This window comes from Schistocerca piceifrons, chromosome 4 (genome assembly GCF_021461385.2).
Source record: "Schistocerca piceifrons isolate TAMUIC-IGC-003096 chromosome 4, iqSchPice1.1, whole genome shotgun sequence".
Taxonomy (NCBI): Eukaryota; Metazoa; Arthropoda; class Insecta; order Orthoptera; family Acrididae; genus Schistocerca; species Schistocerca piceifrons.
This window is the reverse complement of record NC_060141.1, coordinates 150,893,540-150,917,546: the sequence shown is the minus strand read 5'-3', so window position 1 is coordinate 150,917,546 and position 24,007 is coordinate 150,893,540. Positions and strand designations below refer to the sequence as shown.

Below are 24,007 nucleotides of genomic sequence, written 5' to 3'. Positions count from 1 at the left end.
ATTTGTGTCACTCTTCAGCTATTAGCTGCAGGGCTTTATTGTTTCTAAGAGGAAAAGGAGACTAGCATTGTGAATTTAAGATGCCCATAGCTTTATTGGTTGTGCCTATAACTAAATCTGTAGTGAATTTTGTGATATCTCCAGTAATAAAGATGTTGGCATCTTGCAGTTTTCTTTACCCTGCAATTAATAAAAATTAATTCAACATGGCAGTGAATGTAAAAGTATACTATGTTTCTCTGCAAAAACAAGTGTTAATATCAGTATTAAAAAGAAAGCCTGTCTAAAATGTAAAGATAAATTACAAAACTGAAGAAGCAAGTAACAAGTCAGCAGTTCATAATCAGCATGCAACAAATGGATATAATCAAATTTTAATAACGAAACTGTAAGCTAATGCTGCAGCAAAATATTTTGAAACCTGTGCAAGAAAATAAGAACTCTGCAGATAAATGAACTAAAGTTGTGAACAAGTACAAGAAGTGATAAACTGTGTGAACACAGTCTATTTTGTGCGTGACAGTCCATTTGAATTATTTTCAGTTGAGGACGGTGATTGTGCAGTGAATAGTTATTGCAAAGCATGTGAAAAGGAAAAGTGCTGTGTAGTGTGTACACAAAATAAAAAATTGAGAATGGCTGGGAACATTTTTCAGTTATCAATATCTACTGTAGTATTAGGGAAAAACAGTTGCAATAAACAATACAAACTAAACCTCTTAACAGTATAAAAACAAGCCAAAGAACTGTAAATTCCAGCAACAAGTGTACGTAATATTAATTTACGTACTGACAGCCAAGGTGAAAACTTGTAACATTACTTCATGGTAGAAGTTCCATAAAATATCACTGTTCTACAAAAAAAACCTTTTTTTCTATTTCTGATAAAAAATATTGTGATTCTAGTTGTATTTTGAGTGCCGAATTGAAAACTGTTTTTGGTTTTTTTCTGTCAGGGATAGTTTATGAGTAATCGCAATTTTATTTCTCTTTTCAATTTCTGATGTAGTGCAGCAAACGTGAGGTGAAATTCGACAAACAAATGCACATCTTTATGATGTTATAAGTTCATCACATTAATGGAGGGTGGGATCTAACATATAACACAGTAACCTTTGTGTATACACTTTGAAGCATTTATTTGACATGAGAAATTACAGAAAATTGACAAACAATGAGCCTCTGCCTTGTAATGCACATCACTTTTTTCTCTTGTATTGTGAATCTTTCTTCTCTCGAATGATATTCCAGCAATAATCTGCTAACATAGAAGGTACCCACTTCCCTTCATAGCGCCTTTCTATGGTAGAAATGTCTTTATGGAATCTTTCCCCATGTTCATCTGATACGTCACTACAACTCTCTGTGAAGTAGTCCAGATGAGAGTTTATCGTATGTACCTTCAAAGACATATTGCACCCCAAATCTTGATATGCTTTGATCATATCCTTCACCATTGCTTTGTAGTTAGTAGCTCTTCTTCTTCCGAGGAAGTTTCCCAACACCATCTTGAAACAGTCCCATGTGGTTTTTTCTTTATCAGTTAAACATGCTTCAAAATTTGCACCTTTCTGCAGCTCCCTGATTTGTGGGCCCACAAATACACCTTCCTTTATTTTTGCAACTGAAAGATGGGGGAATTTGGTAGCTAGATATGCAAACCCACAGCCTGTTGGATCCATGGCCTTCACGAATTGTTTCATCAGGCCAAGTTTGTTGTGAAGCGGTGGAAGTAGTATATATTCAGGAGCTACCAGACTTTCACGTTGTACATTCTTTTCGCCAACTTTCCATCTTGGCCTAAGCCATTTCTTTTTCATGTAGTGAGAATTTCGGTCTCGACTATCCCACTCGCAAAGAAAACAGGCATACTTTGTGTAGCCTTGTTGCATTCCAAGTGCCATAGCAATTACCTTGAAATCTGGACATATTTTCCATTTGTGTTCATTGTATTTTAATGAATTTAGCATCCTTTGTACGAATTCGTAATTCTCTTTTGCCAAACTAGCGTAAGTTACTGGAACAGAGGGTATTTTATTTCCGTTATGCAGCAAAACACCCTTCAGACTTGTTTTCGATGCATCTATGAATAGACTCCACTCCTGTGAAATATAAGTGAAGTTCAGCACTTTCATCAGGCCAGCAACGTCATTGCAAAATGTCAGTGCTTTGTCAGTTGAAAAATAAGAAATAAAGACATGTTCTCTGTGCCTGAACACACTGATTTTAGTACTTTGGTGCAGTAGATTATACTCTTGTAATCTTGAACCAACCAGCTGCGCCTTTTGTTTACTTAGTACTAGATCACCTACTAAATCATTTAAATCTGCCTGTGTTAGTAAATGTGGCGATGACTCACTTGTGCAGTGATATAAAGAATCATCATCTGTGATTTCTTCAGTACTACTTATTTCACTGTCACTCGGAATTTGACCTCGAGCTCTTGAAGGTACTGGAAGGTTGTCGGAATGCTGCACTGGCATTCTCGCTGAAGGCAGATCTGGGTAAACAATGTGTCTCTTCGACTTTTTGTTTGTAAAACCCTGACTTTTTGTTAGACAGAAATAACAATCAGTAACATGGTCCTTAGGCTCCCTCTACACCATGGGAACAGCAAACAATGCCACATTCTCTTTATCTTTCCACCACTGAATTAGTTTGCAGTAACATGTAGCACAACAGAAATGTAGTACCCATTCTTTATCTTTGTCTCTTACCTCTACTCCAAAGTAATGTTTGTATGCTTTCTTTATGACTGAAGAAATTTTCTTCCTATTTCTGGCAAAAGTGAACTTCCCACAGATGTAGCAGAAGTTGTCCGGCTTAAATCGACATCCACGACGATGTGGCATTTCTACAAATTTAAAAATACCACTTTGGTAATACACCTGTATTGAATTAATAGTAGGGAACTAGAGGAACGCTGCTGTGTAAAAACAAGCAGTCGTTTTACCTTCAGCACCAGGCTCAATCAGTTTACACACAGGAACTGAAAAATTCAACCGTGCTCGGAAATATGACAGACAGTTACTTGTCAGCCAAAACACCCACTCATTAAGACTGACACAATTGCGGCTAACACCACTGTTGTAAACTCGATGCACCTGCCCCTAGGAGGCGTGAAGCTTTACTGCCGAGGCAGCGACATGCTGTCGCCGTTCGAGTTAATGAGTTGTTTCAGGTGGTCTTAATGACATAGGTGTGGCGGGGGATAACCTAATGATGTCTGATTCTTCCCACCTGCTGCTGCACAAGAAATTATCACGTCCTATCACTACTGGATGCGGCAACATACCCGTATTTCTCTATAACGTCTCTGTGTTTGACATGAATTGTGAATATACATATATATATACATATTACATAAAAAGTATCCCTGACAACGATATTTTGTTTACGTATTTGAATTTCCCACGGTAATATGGTCTAGAAGCACATACTTTAATATCAGAAATAGAACCCATGTCGAACAGTGATATTTGAGTGCAGTCAAACCAAGTGTCAAATTTTGTTCCGTGACTGGAAGCAATGAAAAAATTTCATTATTACAGAGAAATTATATTTTTGTCTTTCTTGCAGGAACAAAAGATGTTGCAAGATACAAGACTAAATATCTGGCCATATCACTTAAGAGATGGCCTATCAATCAGGGAAACACAAATGTGATCATTCTACACTGCTTTGACTCATATGAAATCTGACTGGTCCATTGTTTAGAGAGAGAGAGAGAGAGAGAGAGAGAGAGAGAGAGAGAGAGGTGTGAAGTGCACTGTATACCTGCATAAGTGTAGTTAAGAAAACCTATATCATGAACATGTTCAGTAGCTGATGAATAAATATGAATAATAAATTGAGATCCAGAAAGTGAGTACATCACTTGCATCTGATAACCTCTACTTTTCACAGCAGCTGTTTATGTTTTACTGAGAGCATGTACAATAAGTGTAGATAACTTGAAACAGTGATGATTTAAATACATAAAAAACATTCCTTATGCACTCAGAATACATACTGTAGAAGTGCCTTTCCTCCAGACAATACGTGGTGTTGGACGACCTTGAGCAATACATTTTAGTGTCGCATATGATCCCTCTTCAGCTTGAACATCACTATCAGTGAGATCAATACTAGGTGGTTCATCTGAAAGTAAAACAAATTCAATATTCAAAAAATTAGTAACATGGTAATAATTTGATTCCAGTCATTTATAAGTATAACGGAGATGGTGGTTTAAATAATAATAATAATAATAGTAATCATAACTTACTAATTTGCAGATTGTAGCAGATGGAAAAATGTGAAATGAATACTATTTTCAAATCAAGGTCCAAGAATTGAAAAGTATGTGGAGAAACAAGGCTATTCAGGCAGTATTAAACTTTGTATGCCGTCAGTATTTCATTGAGGACTTACCTTTTGTCCTAACCTGTTGCATCTACATGTAAGAAGGGTCCAAAATGAGTTTTCTAGTTAATTCCACAACAGTTTCATTTCCTATATTTCTTTCCTTTACTTGATCATAAGCAGGAAGTCCTGGTGAAACATTACACTTGAATATTTCCGGCAGTTTGGATCTCTTCTAACCCAATATTAGAAGTACTTATTGTTCCTTTCAGCACCTCTCTTTTAGGTTTTCTGTACTTTAGGATTACAGGAGACCACTCACCAAAAAGCAGAAGCACTGAGTTGTCGATAGGTACACAGAAAAGAAAGAAAATTTGCTAGATTTTGGAGTTATCCTTTAACTATGAAAACTACCAGGCTACATTCTACAAGACCTTTCCTACCCTTTCATGCCCCTCGACTCTTATAACTGCCATCTGGTTTCTGTACAAATTGTAAATAGCCTTTTGCTCCCTGTATTTTACCCCTACCACCTTTAGAATTTGAAAGAGAGTTTTACAGTGAACAATGTCAAAAGCTTTCTCTAAGTCTACAAATGCTAGAAACGTAGGTTTGCCTTTCCTTAATCTTTCTTCTAAGGTAACTCGTAAGGTCAGTATTGCCTCATGTGTTCCAAGATTTCTACAGAATCCAAATTGATCTTCCCTGAGGTCGGCTTCTACCAGTTTTTCCATTCGTCTGTAAAGAATTCACGTTAGTATTTTGCAGCTGTGACTTATTAAACTGATAGTTCGGTAATTTTCACACCTGTCAACACCTGCTTTCTTTGGGATTGGAATTATTATATTCTTCTTGAAGTCTGAGGGTATTTCGCCTGTCTCATACATCTTGCTCACCAGATGGTAGAGTTTTGTCTGGACTGGCTCTCCCAACACCGTCAGTAGTTCTAATGGATTGTTGTCTACTCCCGGGGCCTAGTTTCGACTGAGGTCTTTCAATGCTCTGTCAAACTCTTCACGCAGTATTGTATCTCCCATTTTATCTTCATCTACATCCTCTTCCATTTCCATAATATTGTCCTCAAGTTCATCGCCCTTGTATAGACCCTCTATATACTCCTTCCACCTTTCTGCTTTCCCTTCTTTGCTTAGAACTGGGTTTCCACCTGAGCTCTTGATAATCATACAAGTGGTTCTCTTTTCTCCAAAGGTCTCTTCAATTTTCCTGTAGGCAGTATCTATCTTACCCCTAGTGAGATAAGCCTCTACATCCTTACATATGTCCTCTAGCCATCCCTGCTTAGCCATTTTGCACTTCCTGTCGATCTCATTTTTGAGGCGTTTGTATTCCTTTTTGCCTGCTTCATTTACTGCATTTTTGTATTTTCTCCTTTCATCAATTAAATTCAATATTTCTCCTGTTACCCAAGGATTTCTACTAGCCCTCGTCTTTCTACCTACTTGATCCTCTGCTGCCTTCACTACTTCATCCCTGAGAGCTATCCATTCTTCTTCTACTGTATTTCTTCCCCCCATTCCTGTCAATTGTTCCCTTATGCTCTCCCTGAAACTCTGTACAACCTCTGGTTTAGTCAGTTTATCCATGTCCCATCTCCTTAAATTCCCACCTTTTTGCAGTTTCTTCAGTTTTAATCTATAGGTCATAACCAGTAGATTGTGGTCAGAGTCCAAATCTGCCCCTGGAAATGTCTTCCAATTTAAAACCTGGTCCCTAAATCTCTGTCTTACCATTATACAATCTATCTGATACCTTCTAGTATCTCCAGGATTCTTCCATGTATACAACCTTCTTTTATGATTCTTGAACCAAGTGTTAGCTGTGATTAAGTTATGCTCTGTGCAAAATTCTACCAGACGGCTTCCTCTTTCATTTCTTACCCCCAATCCATATTCACCTACTATGTTTCCTTCTCTCCCTTTTCCTACTCTCGAATTCTAGTCACCCATGACTATTAAATTTTTGTCTCCCTTCACTACATGAATAATTTCTTTTATCTCATCGTACATTTCATCAATTTCTTCATCATCTGCAGAGCTAGTTGACATATAAACTTGTACTACTGTAGTAGGCATGAGGTTCGTGTCTATGTTGGCCACAATAATGCGTTCACTATGCTGTTTGTAGTAGCTTACCCGCACTCCTCTTTTTTTAATTCATTATTAAACCTACTCCTGCATTACCCCTATTTGATTTTGTATTTGTAACCCTGTATTCACCTGACCAAAAGTCTTGTTCCTCCTGCCACCGAACTTCACTAATTCCCACTATATCTAACTTTAACCTATCCATTTCCCTTTTTAAATTTTCTAACCTACCTGTCCAATTAAGGGATCTGACATTCCACACTCCGATCCGTGGAACGCCAGTTTTCTTTCTCCTGATAACGACGGCCTCTTGAGTAGCCCCGCCCGGAGATCCAAATGGGGGACTATTTTACCTCCGGAATATTTTACCCAAGAGGATGCCATCATCATTTAACCATACAGTAAAGCTGCATGCCCTCGGGAAAAATTACGGCTGTAGTTTCCCCTTGCTTTCAGCCGTTTGCAGTACCAGCACAGCAAGGCCGTTTTGGTTAGTGTTACAAGGCCAGATCAGTCAATCATCCAGACTGTTGCCCCTGCAACTACTGAAAAAGCTGGTGCCCCTCTTCAGCAACCATGTGTTTGTCTGACCTCTCAACAGACACCCCTCCGTTCTGCGGGGTAATTGGTACAAATCCTGGCGGTAGAAAAAAATTTGACCACAAGTATCTGGCTTGCAAGGTGAGGAGAGGTGGGGAAATAGGTTTCTGATCACCAAGCTTTATGCCAATGTCCTGCATTATATTCCAAACCTCTCCACAGAGTCGGCTGAGAACTTGTGACAAAGTTAATGGCTTATCCATAGAGAGGTATGACTAGCTAGGTAGCCCCTTTGTGGCATTAAAGAGGAGCAGAGCATGTGCCAGCACCAAATTTCACAAGCAGAGTGAAGCAGCTGATGAGCAGGTGCAGAAAGAGGTTCTGAAGTGGGAGAAGGACATAGTGTGAGAGGTCTTCAAGGATGGCATCAAGCTACTACTTTTGTTTTAACTTCGAGATATGTGTAACTATGCTATACATACTTAATTGACATGTTTTATTTCACTTGCAACACAAAATCTAATTCAGAAAAAAGTATGAGAGTAAAAGCTATGGTTCATACATTAGAATGTTTCCAAAAGATCTGTTAAAAGAAGTAAACATTAAATTGACTTACAACTCTTATTTTTTGAGCTACAGAATTTAGAAAAATTATAAATTTTTCAAAATTTCCACTTGTGTTCATATAGCACTCCCCTTAAGAATTCATTGAGGTTCCTGGGTCTCAAATTTGATGAGGTACTTCATTTCCTCATAAAAGATCTCAAAGGTACATTAACAAAAACACATGCCATTTTACAATGCCTGAACGGCAGCTAGGACAAAAAAAAGAGCAGTCCGTCTTCAGGCTACGAGTGGCCTACTGGGACCATCTGACCACCGTGTCATCCTCCATGGAGGATGCGGATAGGAGGGGTGTGGGGTCAGCACACCACTCTCCCGGTCGTTTTGATGGTATTCTTGACCAAAGCCGCTACTATTCGGTCAAGTAGCTCCTCAATTGGCATCACGAGGCTGAGTGCACCCCGAAAAATGGCAACAGTGCATGGCGGCCTGGATGGTCACCCATCCAAGTGCCGACCACGCCCGACAGCGCTTAACTTTGGTGATCACGGTAACCACTGCGACAAGGGAGTTGCTGCAGTTAGGACAAGCCTGCCACAATTTTATAAAAGGCACATTTGTTCCTGTCCTAGTTATGGCTTCACCATGTATGGAACTGCACAGTCATAATACATGAAGATGCTAGATGTAATCCATTATAAAACAATTAGTTTGGCTACTAGGGCTACCAGAACAAGACCAATTCCCAGTCTCTGTGCTGAGGTGGGAGTGCCCCCATTATCTGTTCAGCAGTGGCTTCACATGATACAACACAGCTAAAAGTATCACACCATAAAGAAGCCACCTGCATCGTCATCAGTTGCTCATCTGCATATTAAGTACTTTTGCAGACACCCAAAAGCCACTGTACCACTTGGGATCAGAGCAAGCCACCTTCTGCCAAATTACAGACAGCAGGCATATGGGTTCTTTCTCAGGGTTGTAGTAGGTCTCCTCCCTCATTATTGGAAGGACCCAGGAATGTTTAAATTTTATGGAATACAATAAGTCCCTTACTATAAATTAAACTTTTAATTTCAAATTTTATGAGATTTTAAATTAGAACAAATATTTTAAAGCTACATACACATACATATCTACACAGGGGGATAACCTAGGCTGTGCAGTCATTTTCCTTGACTGTATCTTCAGGGATCCTTTCCTGAATGAGTAGAGTACATTTGATGCTGAATGCCACACAATCCTGTAGACACTGCACCAGAAGAGACAAAATTAAGGTAAAAAGTTCTTCACCTGCTCCAGTTCCTTAAGTGCCATACTGTTTATTCGGCACATGTACTCATCAAGTAAAACTGTCCAAAGAATTCAGGACACAATATATCAGCAAGGGACAGTAGTTGCATTTGCTTAGTACCAGGCTATGTGGGAAATGAGATAAATTAAATATCTGATTAAGTGGCAAAGGAGGCCTATCATGAGCTACTAATAGTTAACAGTCTGGGAGCCATCTGATTACAAGCTGTTACCATGACATTTAGGCAGAATTGTGAGGGCCATATTTTAATTTTAATTTTTTACTGTTCATGGAATGTTCTTTGATCAGTTAAGATTTTAGTTGTGTGCATGTGTGTGTGTGCATGCACACACATGTGAACATGCATACACTGCAGTCATCCACCTCAAATTTTTTACATTAATACACTTGCTGACTCCTTCTCATATTTATATTAGTGGTCAGCCAATCCTATATAACTGAGTAACAGTTTTAGACACTTATAAATTTATTGACTTGTCACTTTGAACAAAATCTGTTGTTTTGACATGGTGACTCGAAGATTTTACATGTTCTTGACTACCTTCTTCTAAAAGGATTTTACACTGGCTCTGACAGCCTCATTGTTGAGTGCCATGAATTCAAACCACAGTCACAACCACACATTCCCTGTGGGATACTTGTCTTCACCAAGTCACCGTTTTTAAACTATAGCAATATCCACAGCAGCACAAAAAATTGACAACTAAATCTCACATTCAACAATTCAATACCTCTACTATCTGTGAGGTGTTACCCTTAATCCTTGATTTCTATATATTTATATAGTATGTATTACTAGGGGCTCCAGTTTTCAAGATAAGTAGAGCTTTTTGCCACAAAATTTTTTTTTTTGTAGTTGAGCCGAGATCAGTTTTATCTACTTTTAATTGATTTTAGAAGCTTCTCTAGACTTATCATTTGTAGAATTGCTATGCTGAGTGGAAAAAACAATAAACACAAATTTGAGAATTTTATACCACCACTAGCTGATTTTCAGCTTTGTAAGCAACCGACACTGATGGATTTAGATTATGAAAAGACCCTCTACAAGTAGGAGAGTAGTTATGATACTTTGGTAGCAAAATAACTGATGATGGCAGAAGTACAGATGGTATAAAATGCAGACTGTCAATGACAAGAAAAGATGTAACAGAGTAAGGATGGATTAGTCTACTTTTTCTTCTACCACTCCTGACACCAATACTAATTTTTTGTTTCCTTTTCTGATCTCTTTTCATTAGTAGTGCACATACCATAGTCACATCCATGGAGTATTTCTCTGAATTTCATTATTCAAGGCATAATTTACCATTTGCTGATGACAATAGTAAATAGTTCATATGGAAACATTTTATTTAAAGAAATATTCATAATTTACTATACCTGTAAATCATGCACTCATCAAAATTCCACCATGATAAAACTTGTTTGTTTCTAGACTGACATGATTGAAAGCCCTCATTCTCCTTTTTCAAGCAAATGTTTTATTTTTTTCTGAAAACTTTATATTTCAAAACTTATTTGTATTCAAAATTTTCATTTTCCAGAATGTTTCAGTTGTTTCCAAAACCCAGTGGTTTTTCTGTTTTCAAAAATGAGTACTTTTACTGAGGTAGCCTGTTAATTTATCAATCATTCCAATTAGAAAATTTCACTGTCTAGAAAATTATTGTTGAGCTTGGTTGAATCCCCATGCACATTAAAAAGAGCATCCCATAAAACAGTGCCTATTATTTTGTCATTTCATAATTAAAAGGCTTTAGTCAAACAAATTTATTTAATTGCCTGCTGTGCATTTGTATCTTTCATTTTTTTCACTTTTTATGTTGATATACAAAATGTAATAGCCCTGTATTTTCATGTTTCATAATTTCTGTAATATGTACATCTATAAATAGGTGTGACACACAAAGCCCCAGTCAGCTGATGGCCAGTAGTCAAAAAGTGAAGACCTATGTCAGTCAGTCAAACTTCTATGTCAGCTCTGTTTGAAAATTATGTCAAACCACTTATAGGATGCTTAACTTATTGATCTGCATTGTGAAATCTATATGATAATAATAAGCTGATCATCTGTGGTGTTTAGTAACAATAATTATGAGCAAGATGAAAAACAACTAATCTGTTGTTTTGCATTTTGGGCTTTATTAATTGTCTGAATGGCCTAGCATTTTTTGGAAGATTAGATAGATAGAATTTAAGGAGACTAAAGAGGCTCCAATATGGTTAGTAAGGTCAGCAAGATTTTCAGAAAAAGAGAAATATATGTTAACAATGAATATAAATCTAAGTAGTAGGACATTAGTTCTGAAAGTATTTGTCTCAAATGTAGCATTATACGGGTGTAAAAATATTGGTAATAAACAGTACACACAATCAAAGAGCAGAAGATTTTGAAATGTGATGCTGCAGAAGAATACCGATGATTAATGGGTAGAATGGAAAACAAATGAGGAGACGCTGAACCAAACAGAGGAGAAAATAAATTTATGTACAACTTGAAAAAAAGATGAGGTGGTTGAAAGATGAGGTGTTATGAAATAGTTAATATGGTAATGGAGGGAAGTGTGGGGGTAAAAATTGTAGAGGGAAACCAAGACTTGACTGGAGTAAGAAAGTTAAAATGGATGAAGGTTGCAGCAGTTATGCACATGATAGACTAACATGGAGAGCTGCATCAAACCAGCCTTAGGAGTACAGAAGATAATGAGAAGAAGTCTGTAACAAGTACCTTTTCCTTTCAAGATTAATGCATGATGTATTACAAGTGTATGAATGGAGGATATACACTTTAGATAATTGCGTAACTCATTCCAATAAACTGAAAAGCCATCTTTCACATCTTTATCTCTGTTCATAATTCTTTAATTTTCAAAGACAGAACATCTGCAAGTGATATAATGATCATTTTTATGATGATTAAGGCTCTTTCTTGTTACCTAAATTTGTATTTTGTATCTTCCTATTTTCACTTCAAAAAATCTATAAAGGCCTAACTGAAGAACAAAAAAGAAGCACATAACATAGTGAATTTGAAATTGCTCACAATATTACGAAATGTGCATTTTCCTCATGTTCATTGACCCTTCACTTCTTTCCTACTCTTTGTTTCCAGTCACTACACATGCATGATAAGTTTGTTATATGGATAAAAAAAACTAAGCATATAAGAATAACAAATAAGTAAAAGTACATTATGTTATGAAAAGGATAGACTGCTACTTCTCATGCAGAGTAGATTTTGAGTTGCAGACAGGCACACCAAAAAAGACTGCTGAACATGTGACCTTTCAGCCAACAGGCCTTTTTTTAAAGTAGGCATAACACACACACACACACACACACACACATATTACGAAAATACAACTCACACACACATGACCACTGTCTCTCGCCACTGTGACCGTATTGCAAACAACTGCGCAATGTGAGGGAAACAATATGGTTGGTGGGGAGATATCACGGTAGGGGTGGGGATGATATGGTACTGGGGACAGGGTAGTGCAGCAGGAGCGAGGAGTGAAACGGAAAGAAGTAGTGGAGGAGAAAAAGAAGACTGTGGGTGTGTTGGTGGAATAGAAGGCTGTGTAGTGCTGGAGTGGGAGTAGGGAAAGGGACAGATATGAGAAGAACAGGGACTAATGAAGATTGAGCCCAGGGGAGTTATGGGAAGGTAGTATACATTGCATGGAGAGTTCCCACCTGCAGGTTGATTACTTGTTTAAGTTCTGCTCTACTCCTCTTCCACAAGTGTTTATCCTTCTTCATATCAAAGCACACACTCTACCCAAGATTTTCTGTTACTCACATTAAATGATATGTAAAATAAAGGAAAAGCAACTACTCGCCTATAGCACTATAGGTGAGTAATTTCCTTTCCCTTATTTTATGTATTGTTCCACCCAAGAATTTCCAATATTGTTTCACATTAAATGACTCATCTTAACAATAGATATTGCACATAAACATACCATAAACTCCATAAGGTGGCTGTGGTTGTGGTTGCACAACTGGTCTTTCTGTTGTTAAAAGTTGTCCAGGATAAACAGGATTCAGGCATGAAGAACCACAACCACTGAAACAACATTTACGTATGTCTGTGCAGTCTGCATCTGATTGACACTCTTGTATACAATTTTCATTTGCTTCCACTAGTTTAGGACATTCCCCTGGCTTATTCACTGCAAGACATAAAAAACAGAAGTGAATTTTATGAGTAAGGAGCAACATCAAAATATGCATTCTGTTAACAGATTTTTCAGTTATTTGAGAATTTTAGACAAAAGTTAGGGTGCTGAAAATGTTAAGATAATACAGAAATATCACTGATTTTTCTGCATCAATCACTCTTTAATTATGACCCTTGCACATTTTGGTACTCATACCACCTCCATGAACAAGGTTTCATTCTGGTTTGGATTTTAAATTGCCTTTGTGGCATGCACATGTGACAATGTTTGGCACTCTGCAGTGACATAAGAGGGGTATACTCTGATTAAAATTAGTCTGAGACTGATGGATTCCAGTGGTGGGGGATAGTGTTGCAGGCATGCTGCCAGCCATACTTCACACAGCACTGCATGTACCTACAAAATGGGAAATATAGTGAGCACATGGTGCTCAACAAAGACCTGCAATTGACTAGTGGCTGACCCTTACCACACAACTCACTGTAACATTAATGATAAAGTAATTTTAATTGGAGTATGACTCTTGCCTTGCAGTAGTGGTGAAACAAAGCAACATTCTATATGCTTCAGTTTAATTTCAAATATTATTTCTGTTAAAATACAAATAAACATGGCAGTCCTATCAGACTTACTGTTAATTCGATAAAAAACATAGCATATACAATAATAAATTAATGTGTAAAGTAAAGAGGGAGACCAAGAGATGAATACACTAAGCAGATTCAGAATGATGTAGGTTGCAATAGGTACTGGGAGATGAAGAAGCTTGCACAGGATAGAGTAGCATGGAGAGCTGCATCAAACCAGTCTCAGGACTGAAGACCACAACAACAACAACAAAGTAAATCATATTCTACAAAATATCTACATTTTTACAAAAAAAACCCTACTTAGTGAAAATATACTAACATACCTGTTAACTGTTTTACTTCACCCTACTTACGGGTGGGCTGTGTGTCAATGTCTTCATCGAGACTGGGTCTACAGCCACAGACCCTGCCTCAATGAAAAGCTTACCTGTTAATGATGCAATAGTAATTATAAAATATAATCTATTTTTCTTTTATCTGAAAATTCCCCCACATACAGTACTGAATTAGCACACCTAATGAAATTAACTCTTTAAGATACACAAAACACCATAACACTTTACAAGGCATGGTGCTACTGGATAGGGTGTCTGATTTTCACAAGGAGGAGGGGGCAGGGTGAGCTGAGGTAGTGGTCATTAGCTGGTGCTGATGACATAAGTCAATCAATAAATGGCAGATCTTTGATGTTTTGTGTTTCATGATAGCAGATGAATGTTCAAATGACATTTTTTGATTAACATCAATTTGGCAATCAACTCTCCTTACAGAAAACCCTTCTTTTCATAAAATAAACAGTGCACACATGGTATAAGCTGGAAAGATCTTTTCAGGCACACTGACACACCCAACAGCGTACATAACTGACAGTGTCCTGTTCATGACTGGAGTCACTGTGTGCTTTATTTGACTTAAATGAGAATGGAAGTTTACTTGTACTTCCATAACATAGTGATTTCCTGTGGTCAAAAGAGTATTGAGAAATGTGTTTTTGGTAAAATAAAAAATAAACAAACACTTTGTAAATCATTAGGTTGTGCAAAGTCTATTTGAGCAGTATGTAATCAATAAAATAATTAAGAGTTGCAATTTATTTCAATGAGGCCTTCATAATTTGATATTATTTGTAGTATTCTGTTCTAATTAAAGTGATAAATGAAACTGAAAGTGATATTGCAAAATACACAAATTTTATGTATGACAAAGCTGCAATTTTGGGATGTGCCAGATCTAATTTAAGTGCATTGCCCCCTTTGGAACCTATTGTCTCAGTTAACTTGAATGAATGCAATATGCCACAGATAAAGTAAATTATCTGGAGCATCTGCAGAAATGAAGGTGTTAAAATGTTAAATTATAATTCATGTTTATAGATACTTGGCCAACCATCAGCATAGTTTTTAGTATCATTTAAGAAGAAACCATTATGATTTGTTATTTTAGTTCTAACAAAGGTAACGGTTTCAGTTTATTAAAGCTTAGAGTCCGGCACTCATTCTGCTCAAACAGCACTCGAAAAAACATCAATGGCCTCTCTCTACTCATAGACATGAGCCTATTAAATAATTCTTTGGTGAAAGGTATTGTCTTACGATATTTTCTAATATAACATTTTTAAAAGTTTGAGATAGCTTTGTGGTTGGTATTACCTTTCTGTGAGACTGTTTTATCTTTGATAGTATCGGGAAACAATCACTGGTGCAGTGACAGCATGTCCAATTCACAGTATGGAGTTCAAGCAGTGAATGATGAAATCTGTATGAGATACCTAATGAAGATAACTGGGGAAGTTGTTGAAATATTGTGGAAAGAACATGACATCATTAAGTCAGTGGCAAAGCCTGAAACTTGGAAATATCATATTTCTGCTTTATGCCTGACTAAATTCTTTATCAAAGAGTTCTGTGAAAGTTAAAAAGTTAATTTCAGTAGAAGATTTTGTCCCTTGTACTGTTATTTATGAATTCTGATGGTAATATGTGATAAGGGCATGATACATATTCTACAACCCACTGCTGGTGAGAATTAATGCTTGCAGTTGAATGTTGTCATGTCACACGAAAATGAAAAAAGTTGTAACCAATACTCAAGGGTGTGTTTGATACACATACCAACATCAGAACTGAATCATTTAAAGCAAACTATTTTGAAGCTGAAGGATCAATTTTTGTAGAAAATAATTTTTATAGAGAGAAAAGAATGAAGTATGAAAAAAGTGTAATAGAGGGAAATAAAGATTAGAGCTGAAAGAAGATATGATGATCACATGAACAGACAAGTTGAAGAAAGCAGAGGGACTTTGTAGGGCAGCATTATAAACTGATACACAATCAGACTCTAATCTTGGCTAGAGGAGAAAATCTTATCTGTGTAACTTTGAATATTATACAGGGTGTTACAAAAAGGTATGGCCAAACTTTCAGGAAACATTCCTCACACACAAAGAAAGAAAATATGTTATGTGGACATGTGTCCAGAAACGCTTACTTTCCATGTTAGAGCTCATTTTATTACTTTTCTTCAAATCACATTAATCATGGAATGGAAACACACAGCAACAGAACGTACCAGCGTGACTTCAAACACTTTGTTACAGGAAATGTTCAAAATGTCCTCCGTTAGCGAGGATACATGCATCCACCCTCCGTTGCATGGAATCCCTGATGCGCTGATGCAGCCCTGGAGAATGGTGTATTGTATCACAGCCGTCCACAATACGAGCACGAAGAGTCTCTACATTTGGTACCGGGGTTGCGTAGACAAGAGCTTTCAAATGCCCCCATAAATGAAAGTCAAGAGGGTTGAGGTCAGGAGAGCATGGAGAGGCCATGGAATTGGTCCGCCTCTACCAATCCATCGGTCACCGAATCTGTTGTTGAGAAGCGTATGAACACTTCGACTGAAATGTGCAGGAGCTCCATTGTGCATGAACCACATGTTGTGTTGTACTTGTAAAGGCACATGTTCTAGCAGCACAGGTAGAGTATCCCATAGGAAATCATGATAACGTGCTCCATTGAGCATAGGTGGAAGAACATGGGGCCCAATCAAGACATCACCAACAATGCCTGCCCAGATGTTCACAGAAAATCTGTGTTGATGGCGTGATTGTACAATACGTGCGGATTCTTGTCAGCCCACACATTTTGATTGTGAAAATTTACAATTTGATCACGTTGGAATGAAGCCTCAACCGTAAAGAGAACATTTGCACTGAAATGAGGATTGACACATTGTCTAAGCTACAGCTCTCTGATTGATATGGATACAGCCATTTCCCATTATGCCAGTATCATGCCATCTACAGATTCACCATACTTTCCCATATTATTTAACCCATAATCAATTTAAATTTACCAACAACAAAATCTTACTTAAAAAAGAAAGATGTTGATGTTCACTACAGCAACTATTTCCATTATCAGGGTAGTTTGTCACATATTTTGCAAGTTCATACGAGACATCCAGGCTGTCAGGCAATGGTTCTAACATTCTTGCCCTCCAGTGGGTAAAGTTATACACTCAATGATGACATGTACTCAATATACTACTTACTGTAAATGTTGTTTCTTTTCATTCTTCTGAAAGTCATCTTGAGTTTTATTAGATGCTGATTCAGCAACACTAGTAATTATATTTCATCTTTTTGTCTATTTCAGTTATATTTCTAATTTTTCATGCCTGATTTCCCTCCTGCATATACAGATGACACTCCAATGATATTTTACCAGTGACCAAGACATTTTGAGATGTTACATGTTTTGAGGGACCAAGCCATCAGATGTCTCAGTAGTTGCGATAAAAAATAGAGCCAGAAATTTCACCAGATCTTTTAACATTTAGAATTATGTCCCTCATTTGCAGTACAACTGGAAGATAAATGTCCCTTGCATTGTGAAAATCAATGCAAACAAATTTACAGCCTATCCACACCGTCCACTTCTCCAACCTTCTGACAGATAGCTGCCAACTGAGAGGTACCTGGGTTGTAGGATATCTGGATTCTAAGAGGAGCATAATATCATCTGCAAATATGGGGCACAACTTTGGTCTCATCATCACAGATGTTTTTCTACTGTAAATTGTGTCCTCAAGGAAGAATAATAATACTTCTTTTTCCAAGTAAAATTATATATACATATATATATAAAAGAAAAAGCACTGCCGTGGGTGGAGCTTGTGCAGTACACATTTCTGCCGCTAGGCACATATAGTGAAACTCATTGCCAGTTCAGTCCTAACACTGTTTTGTTCTTTTTTATTTTTTATGATGGCAAGTTTAAGTAAACAAAGTTCAGCTGTGAAATTTTGTTTTCTACTTGGTAAAAATGCTGTTGAAACTGTTTTAATGTTGAAAACAGCTTACCAGAATGATGCCATGTGACAAACTCAAGTGTACGAGTGGTTTACTCGATTTAAAAATGGGGGCGGGACTGATTTGTTGACAAATCTCATGCTGGATGTCCATCAACTGCGCAAATTGATGAAAATATTGAAAAAAAATTGAGAACTTATGCTTACAGACCGTTTTAAGAAGTGTCAACAAGATTGCGCAACAGTGTTCATCAAAAAATATCTGATCTGCGGCAGACAGGAGACTGGTTCTTCCAGCAATACAATGCAGCCGCACACACAGCTATCTCTGTTAGACAGTTTTTGGCTAAAAATGGCATGGTTCCACTGCCCCACGCACCTTACTTGCCTGACCTGGCTCCATGCAACTTTTTCTTATTTCCATGCATGAAAAGGGGTGTGAAGGGACACCGATTTAACAACATTGAAGAACTCAAGAAAAAATGAGGGAGGAGCTGTCAGCCATATCTAAAGAGGAATACAAAAAATGTTTTGCAACAGTTGAAGCACCAGTGAAACAAATGTATTCATTGTAACAGAGTATTTTGAAGGGGATATGGTTGTTTTGTAAACAGTTTGAAAATATATAGCTTTTAAAATGCAATTCTGTTTTTTTTGGGTACCCCTTGATTATTTAACTTTTTTTGTAGGGAGGATTTAATAATTCTTTAAGTTTTTACATTTTATTGGGTGTTGTTGGAAAGAGATACTCAAGACAGGCTGAATACAGCCAAGACAGTGAAAACAGGATGTATCTATTGCTCTTTTGAAATGTAGTTTCTCCAGATCTACTCAATTCCCAAGAAGAGCATTGTCTTCCTAGGTGTTTTGCAAGAAGCACACTGCCATCTTCCTAATCATTCAGTTCATGTTTCTCTGTGATAATTTTGTATGAACTAACTAAACTGACTGGATACATATGAATCATTCAATCAGGAGGAAAGGTTTGTTTAACACTCATATTTCACTAACAATATGATGAAAGGGATTGTTGCTACTCATCCTGTAGCACAGATGCTGAATTGCAGGTAGGCACAATAAAAAGACTATCACAGAATAAGCTTTTGGTCAATGAGGCCTTTGTCAAAAACAGATGACCGACCACATACACATACTCATGCAAACGTAACTCACACACACACACACACATACACACACATAACCACAGTGGGTTGTAGTTGAAACCACACTAATATTTAATTAATGTGGACAGAATATACATATCCACCTACCTGGTCTACAAACAGCTCTAAATTCAGTGTCATCTGTCTCAGTATTTTGATAAAGGTCAACAGCACACCTAGTTCCATCTGGACAAATATGGTCTTTGCATGGCTCATGACACTGACATATTTCACAGCTATCTGCATTGACAAATCTTTCAATCCCATAAGGGCATTGCAACAGATTGCAATTCTCTTTGGCAGATGTGCAATCAACTTTTTCTTCTGGTTTATCTTCAATTTCTGCACAATTTAAAAAAGTATTTTAAGGAATTAGGAATTACATGGGCAACAGCTGCGATATTATCATACAATAAAAAATTACATGTTGATAATTTGGCAGTATGTGTGGATAGTATATCTAGACCATTTATTATATAATAGGAAAATAAGAATCTCAAATATAACAATGCATATGAAGAAAGGTAGGGAAATGAGAAGCTTATAATACAATCTGCCTGATTGAAAAGCTGAAAGCATGTAAAATTATAGCATTAAAAGTCACCAATTCATTTCTCAAAAGCTAATGGGATTAACAGGAAAAATTTAGAGGGAGGTGCTGAGACAAAAGACAGACTACTGATAACACTGTGCAGAATAAAGCATAATAAATACATAAAAGAAATTAACTTAACCCCTTGTGCTACAGTGCCACTGAAGCACTGTTTCAATGCTCTAACCATCATTCAATGGCATTATTTGAGGAGCATATGTTTAGCAGATTGCTCTCCCTGTCTTAACACTAGTTTTAAAACCAGGAATACTACTCTTTTTTCAAGTAATTTCTCAGTTGTCACTCCAAGGCTGAGTGGGCTCCACTTCACTCTTATTACTGAGAAAACATCTTGACAAGACTGAGGAACAAACACAGATCATCCACCTAGAAGTCCAGTGAACTAACTATGTCAGTCACAGAGGCAGGTCAGGGTTAAGACTGAAGCAAATTAACTATACGTAAACAAAGAATCTCTTTTTTACTTGACTTCTTTTCTTGGTTTCTGTGGAATCAGCACAGCCATAGATACTCAATTATGGAAAAAGTGACAATACACATAATTCAAAATGTGTTGATTGCAAAACCAAACACCAAAAACAGGAAATCTGTTTCATACATATAGTACAATATGCAAAAGGCTCTAAACTATGGCGTGAAATGCATAAACATAATAAGGTGAGGGTGCCACAGGAAATCTTTCAACTGATGTTTCAAAATCTATGGTTCATCACTCCCTTCTCAGTTATGCTGGAAGCCTACTGAAAACCAGAAACTGCAGAATAATTCTGTACACTTATTAGATTAGGGAAACATTACATAAGTATGAATGTGGTATACTCCCAATTATTCTGGGTAATGTGGAGAAGAAGATACACGAATAGTCAAAGTCCTTTCAAACACATGTGGGGGAGATGTCTACTTGATGAGTTGTAGCTGCAGTATTGTTGGCCGATGTCTGCTCTTACTCCGGTGCACCAAGTAATGCAGCAGTTTCCTTGGAATGTATTCGCAGCATAACCCATAAATCTCATGAAGGAGTGTATATTCAGAAACAGCAGCATTAGAATAATGAGACGTTTAGACTGCAACTTACACGAAATTTGTGAACTGATGCTGCAGATTATGATAATAATAGTGTGTTCAAGCTGGATGCAGTCTGCCTGCTTATGAAGCTTTGTGCCACTGTGGCCTGTGTCCAAAATTTTTCTAGAGGTGAAACACCCACCTCTCACTTCTCTCTCTCTCTCTCTTGCATGCACCTGCACACACACACACACACACACACACACACACACACACACACACACACACACACACTGATATTTTACTCAGTAAATCAATAAAAACTTTTTACGGTTATGCTGTATCAAAATGATAAAAAAACCAGATTTCTCCAAAAAAATAGGCTGCAAAACATCCTCCCCCACCCTCTCTTCCCATATTTCTAACTATCACTCACTAGACTGTGCAAAAGACTGAAGAAATTAAGTAGCAAAGAATTGAAGTAAAAGCATTTTCATGTGCTATGTTTCATAAGCTAGCAAAGTGCAGCATATTTAAAGCCAGAGTGCAAATAGTCATCATGATTTCTATTTCCACTTACTATCATCATTACCACCTTGCAAAACTACAGAACAAAAAGATAGACAACTCTGGAAATTCTTGAACCGGTTGAAATTTCCACCACATCCAGTATAGATGAATGGAATACAAGTCTGCCGCTCATCATCATAATACCATCTTTTGTGGTATCCCCCAGCACATGGTCCTGAGTCTACAGGAAGCCTACATATTGCTAAACAGAGATTTTTTATGTAGCATCTAAAATGTTTCACTTAACAAAACAAATGCTCATCATTTCTATTTGAATTATAAATAAAAAAGAAACAAATATATATATATATATATATATATATATATATATATATATATATATAAACAGATAACACGGGGAACAATTTAAACATGGAGCTGTATGTGCGGCAAACAACAGCACTATAAAATTGCATTTATTAGTCTTAAAAGCTTCATTTGACTCATCTAGGGCTGGAGAGAGAAATGTAAATCTATAGCTGCCTGTAACTGGTCCTGATTTAGTAGATGTGTGGATTTCACTTAAGCTGATCAACTTCTGGCTACTGTGCTCCATTGTAAGCAAATGGTTTCTGTGAATAAATATTACCTTTTTATTAAATGTAACTGAACATGAACAGTACTGATTGTGACAATTCTGGATCCTTTGTTAGTTATACTCAATAAGTCGTTAGAAGAGTTCACAATATGGCAATGTCAGGTCTAAGATTAAAGACTCATGACTTTGTTAAAGCAGTGATCATTTCAATCAATATACTGATGAACACTTAAAAATACAAGCTTCGTATGCAAGTTGGATTCCAGCTTTGCTAATGAGTTATCTAAATTGTGAATCTTGAGTCACAGGGCAGAAACTAAAAATGCTTGCTTCAGTGGATACATTTTTGGTAAGGATGGGAAAATCATTTGGATTTTGAAGACAATAAAATGGAACAGGGTAATATTGTGCAGTGTTAGAGGACTGGCCTAATGAATCAGTTCAAAGTACTTTTCTTTAGCTAAAATTAAAATCCCATTTTGTAAGGATAAAACAATTGCACCAACTTCTACAAATACAACAGCCAGATTAATAGAACTACCCTGTAAACTCTTTCATTGTGTATTCAAGGACTTTCCATTTTTAATGAAGGAATGAGATAGGGATCAATGAAAAAATGTTTCTTTCATTAATCTGCACTAAACATTATGTATGAAGGAAGCAAAACAAATGCTACAAGTCATTTATTTAATGCAACAATGATAGTGAAATCATGTAGATACTTTTTCTTTATTGTATCTAACAGTTTGAATAGAACAACAATCAAGTTTTTGTACAGTGCAATGGTTAATTCATCAGATCAAATATTGTGAACATAAATTTTTGTTCACATGAAGATCTATTCTTCATTTTTTCACTTTTTTAATATTATCACAACATAAACTAATTCTAAGGGAGAAAAGGGAAACAAACAGTGGCCGCTAATTTAAAAGTAATAAGTTACTTTTTGGAAAACTTTTTGTGTAACGTATCTTCCTATAATAGCATAACTATTCTCTTGTAAATCACTGTTAAATAATTCTCAGGCTGTGGTTTTATTAGTATTATTTATGGTTCCTTTTCGTTATTCATGAATTTCACTATTCGTTAAAATATGTATCTGGTAGTTTTATGAATTGACTATATGACTAGTGCACACAACTGTAAACTACATTAAGATATTTAACAACAGAATGAATTAAGATGAGATTGCTACTCACCACATACAGGAAGCACTGGTCAGAAAACAGGCACATATAAAAGTACTCTAAAAAAGACTAAGCTATTGAACAAAATCCTTCATCACAATTAGAAAAACACATTCATAAGTGTATAACTCTCACACAAGTGGTCACTGTTGTCTCCAGGCATCTCCCGATGCAGCACCCAGAGTTGGACACTGGCCACGTGTGAGTGTTTTTCTAAATCTGACAAAGAACTTTGTAACTTTGTTCGATAGCTTAGTCTACATTTAATGTACTTTTAAATGTGCCATCTGCCACTCAACATCTCCTCCACATGGTGAGCAGTAATCAATCCTAATACATATAGTTGTTATTTCTTCCTGGATTTTACATTTAATGTACTTTTAAATGTGCCATCTGCCACTCAACATCTCCTCCACATGATGAGCAGTAATCTATCCTAATACATATAGTTGTTATTTCTTCCTGGATTTTCCACAGTTTGAAATTAAGAGACATGTATTTTTCTTTTTTTTTGTGAACTTTGGATGTCCTATCTTATTGTTGTGTTGTGTAAGACATATTCCATGAATCTGGATAGCATATATAGCAAGTGGTTAAGCATCACTGAATGGGTTTTGCAAGCTACCTAAAAAATACACTCACGGGGGTACAAGTGCCAGTGCATCAGTAATTAATGTGGCTTACAGATATGAACTAGAATGAAACTTTCACTCTGCATTGGAGCATGTACTGATATGAAACTTCCTGGCAGATTAAAACTGTGTGCCAGACCAAGATTCAAACTCAGTACTTTTGCCTTTTGCCTTTTGAAAGGTAGGAAGTACTTGTGGAAGTAAAGCTGTAATGATGAGGCATGCTTGGGTAGCTCAGCTGGTATAGCAACTGCCTGTGAAAGGCAAAGCTCTTCAGTTTGAGTCTCGGTATGGTAAACAGTTTTAATTTGCCAAGAAGTTTCAGTTATGAACCATT

The 24,007-nt window shown here is 36.8% G+C and overlaps 1 protein-coding gene across 3 annotated transcripts in view; it reads right to left on the bottom strand.

Annotated features, from left to right (window-relative positions):
* The window catches only part of LOC124796273 (papilin), a 259,683-nt gene that overhangs the window by 55,755 nt on the left and 179,921 nt on the right, over positions 1 to 24,007 (bottom strand). For 2 of the 3 annotated variants that reach the window (XM_047260389.1, XM_047260386.1), the window contains 4 exons: positions 21,324 to 21,515; positions 19,234 to 19,467; positions 12,840 to 13,049; positions 4,013 to 4,140 (listed from right to left, as the gene is read on the bottom strand). In XM_047260389.1, the coding sequence (XP_047116345.1) occupies positions 4,013 to 4,140; positions 12,840 to 13,049; positions 19,234 to 19,467; positions 21,324 to 21,515 (764 nt within the window). The remainder of the gene's footprint in view (positions 1 to 4,012; positions 4,141 to 12,839; positions 13,050 to 19,233; positions 19,468 to 21,323; positions 21,516 to 24,007) is intronic. The other variant, XM_047260387.1, reaches the window with a different exon arrangement.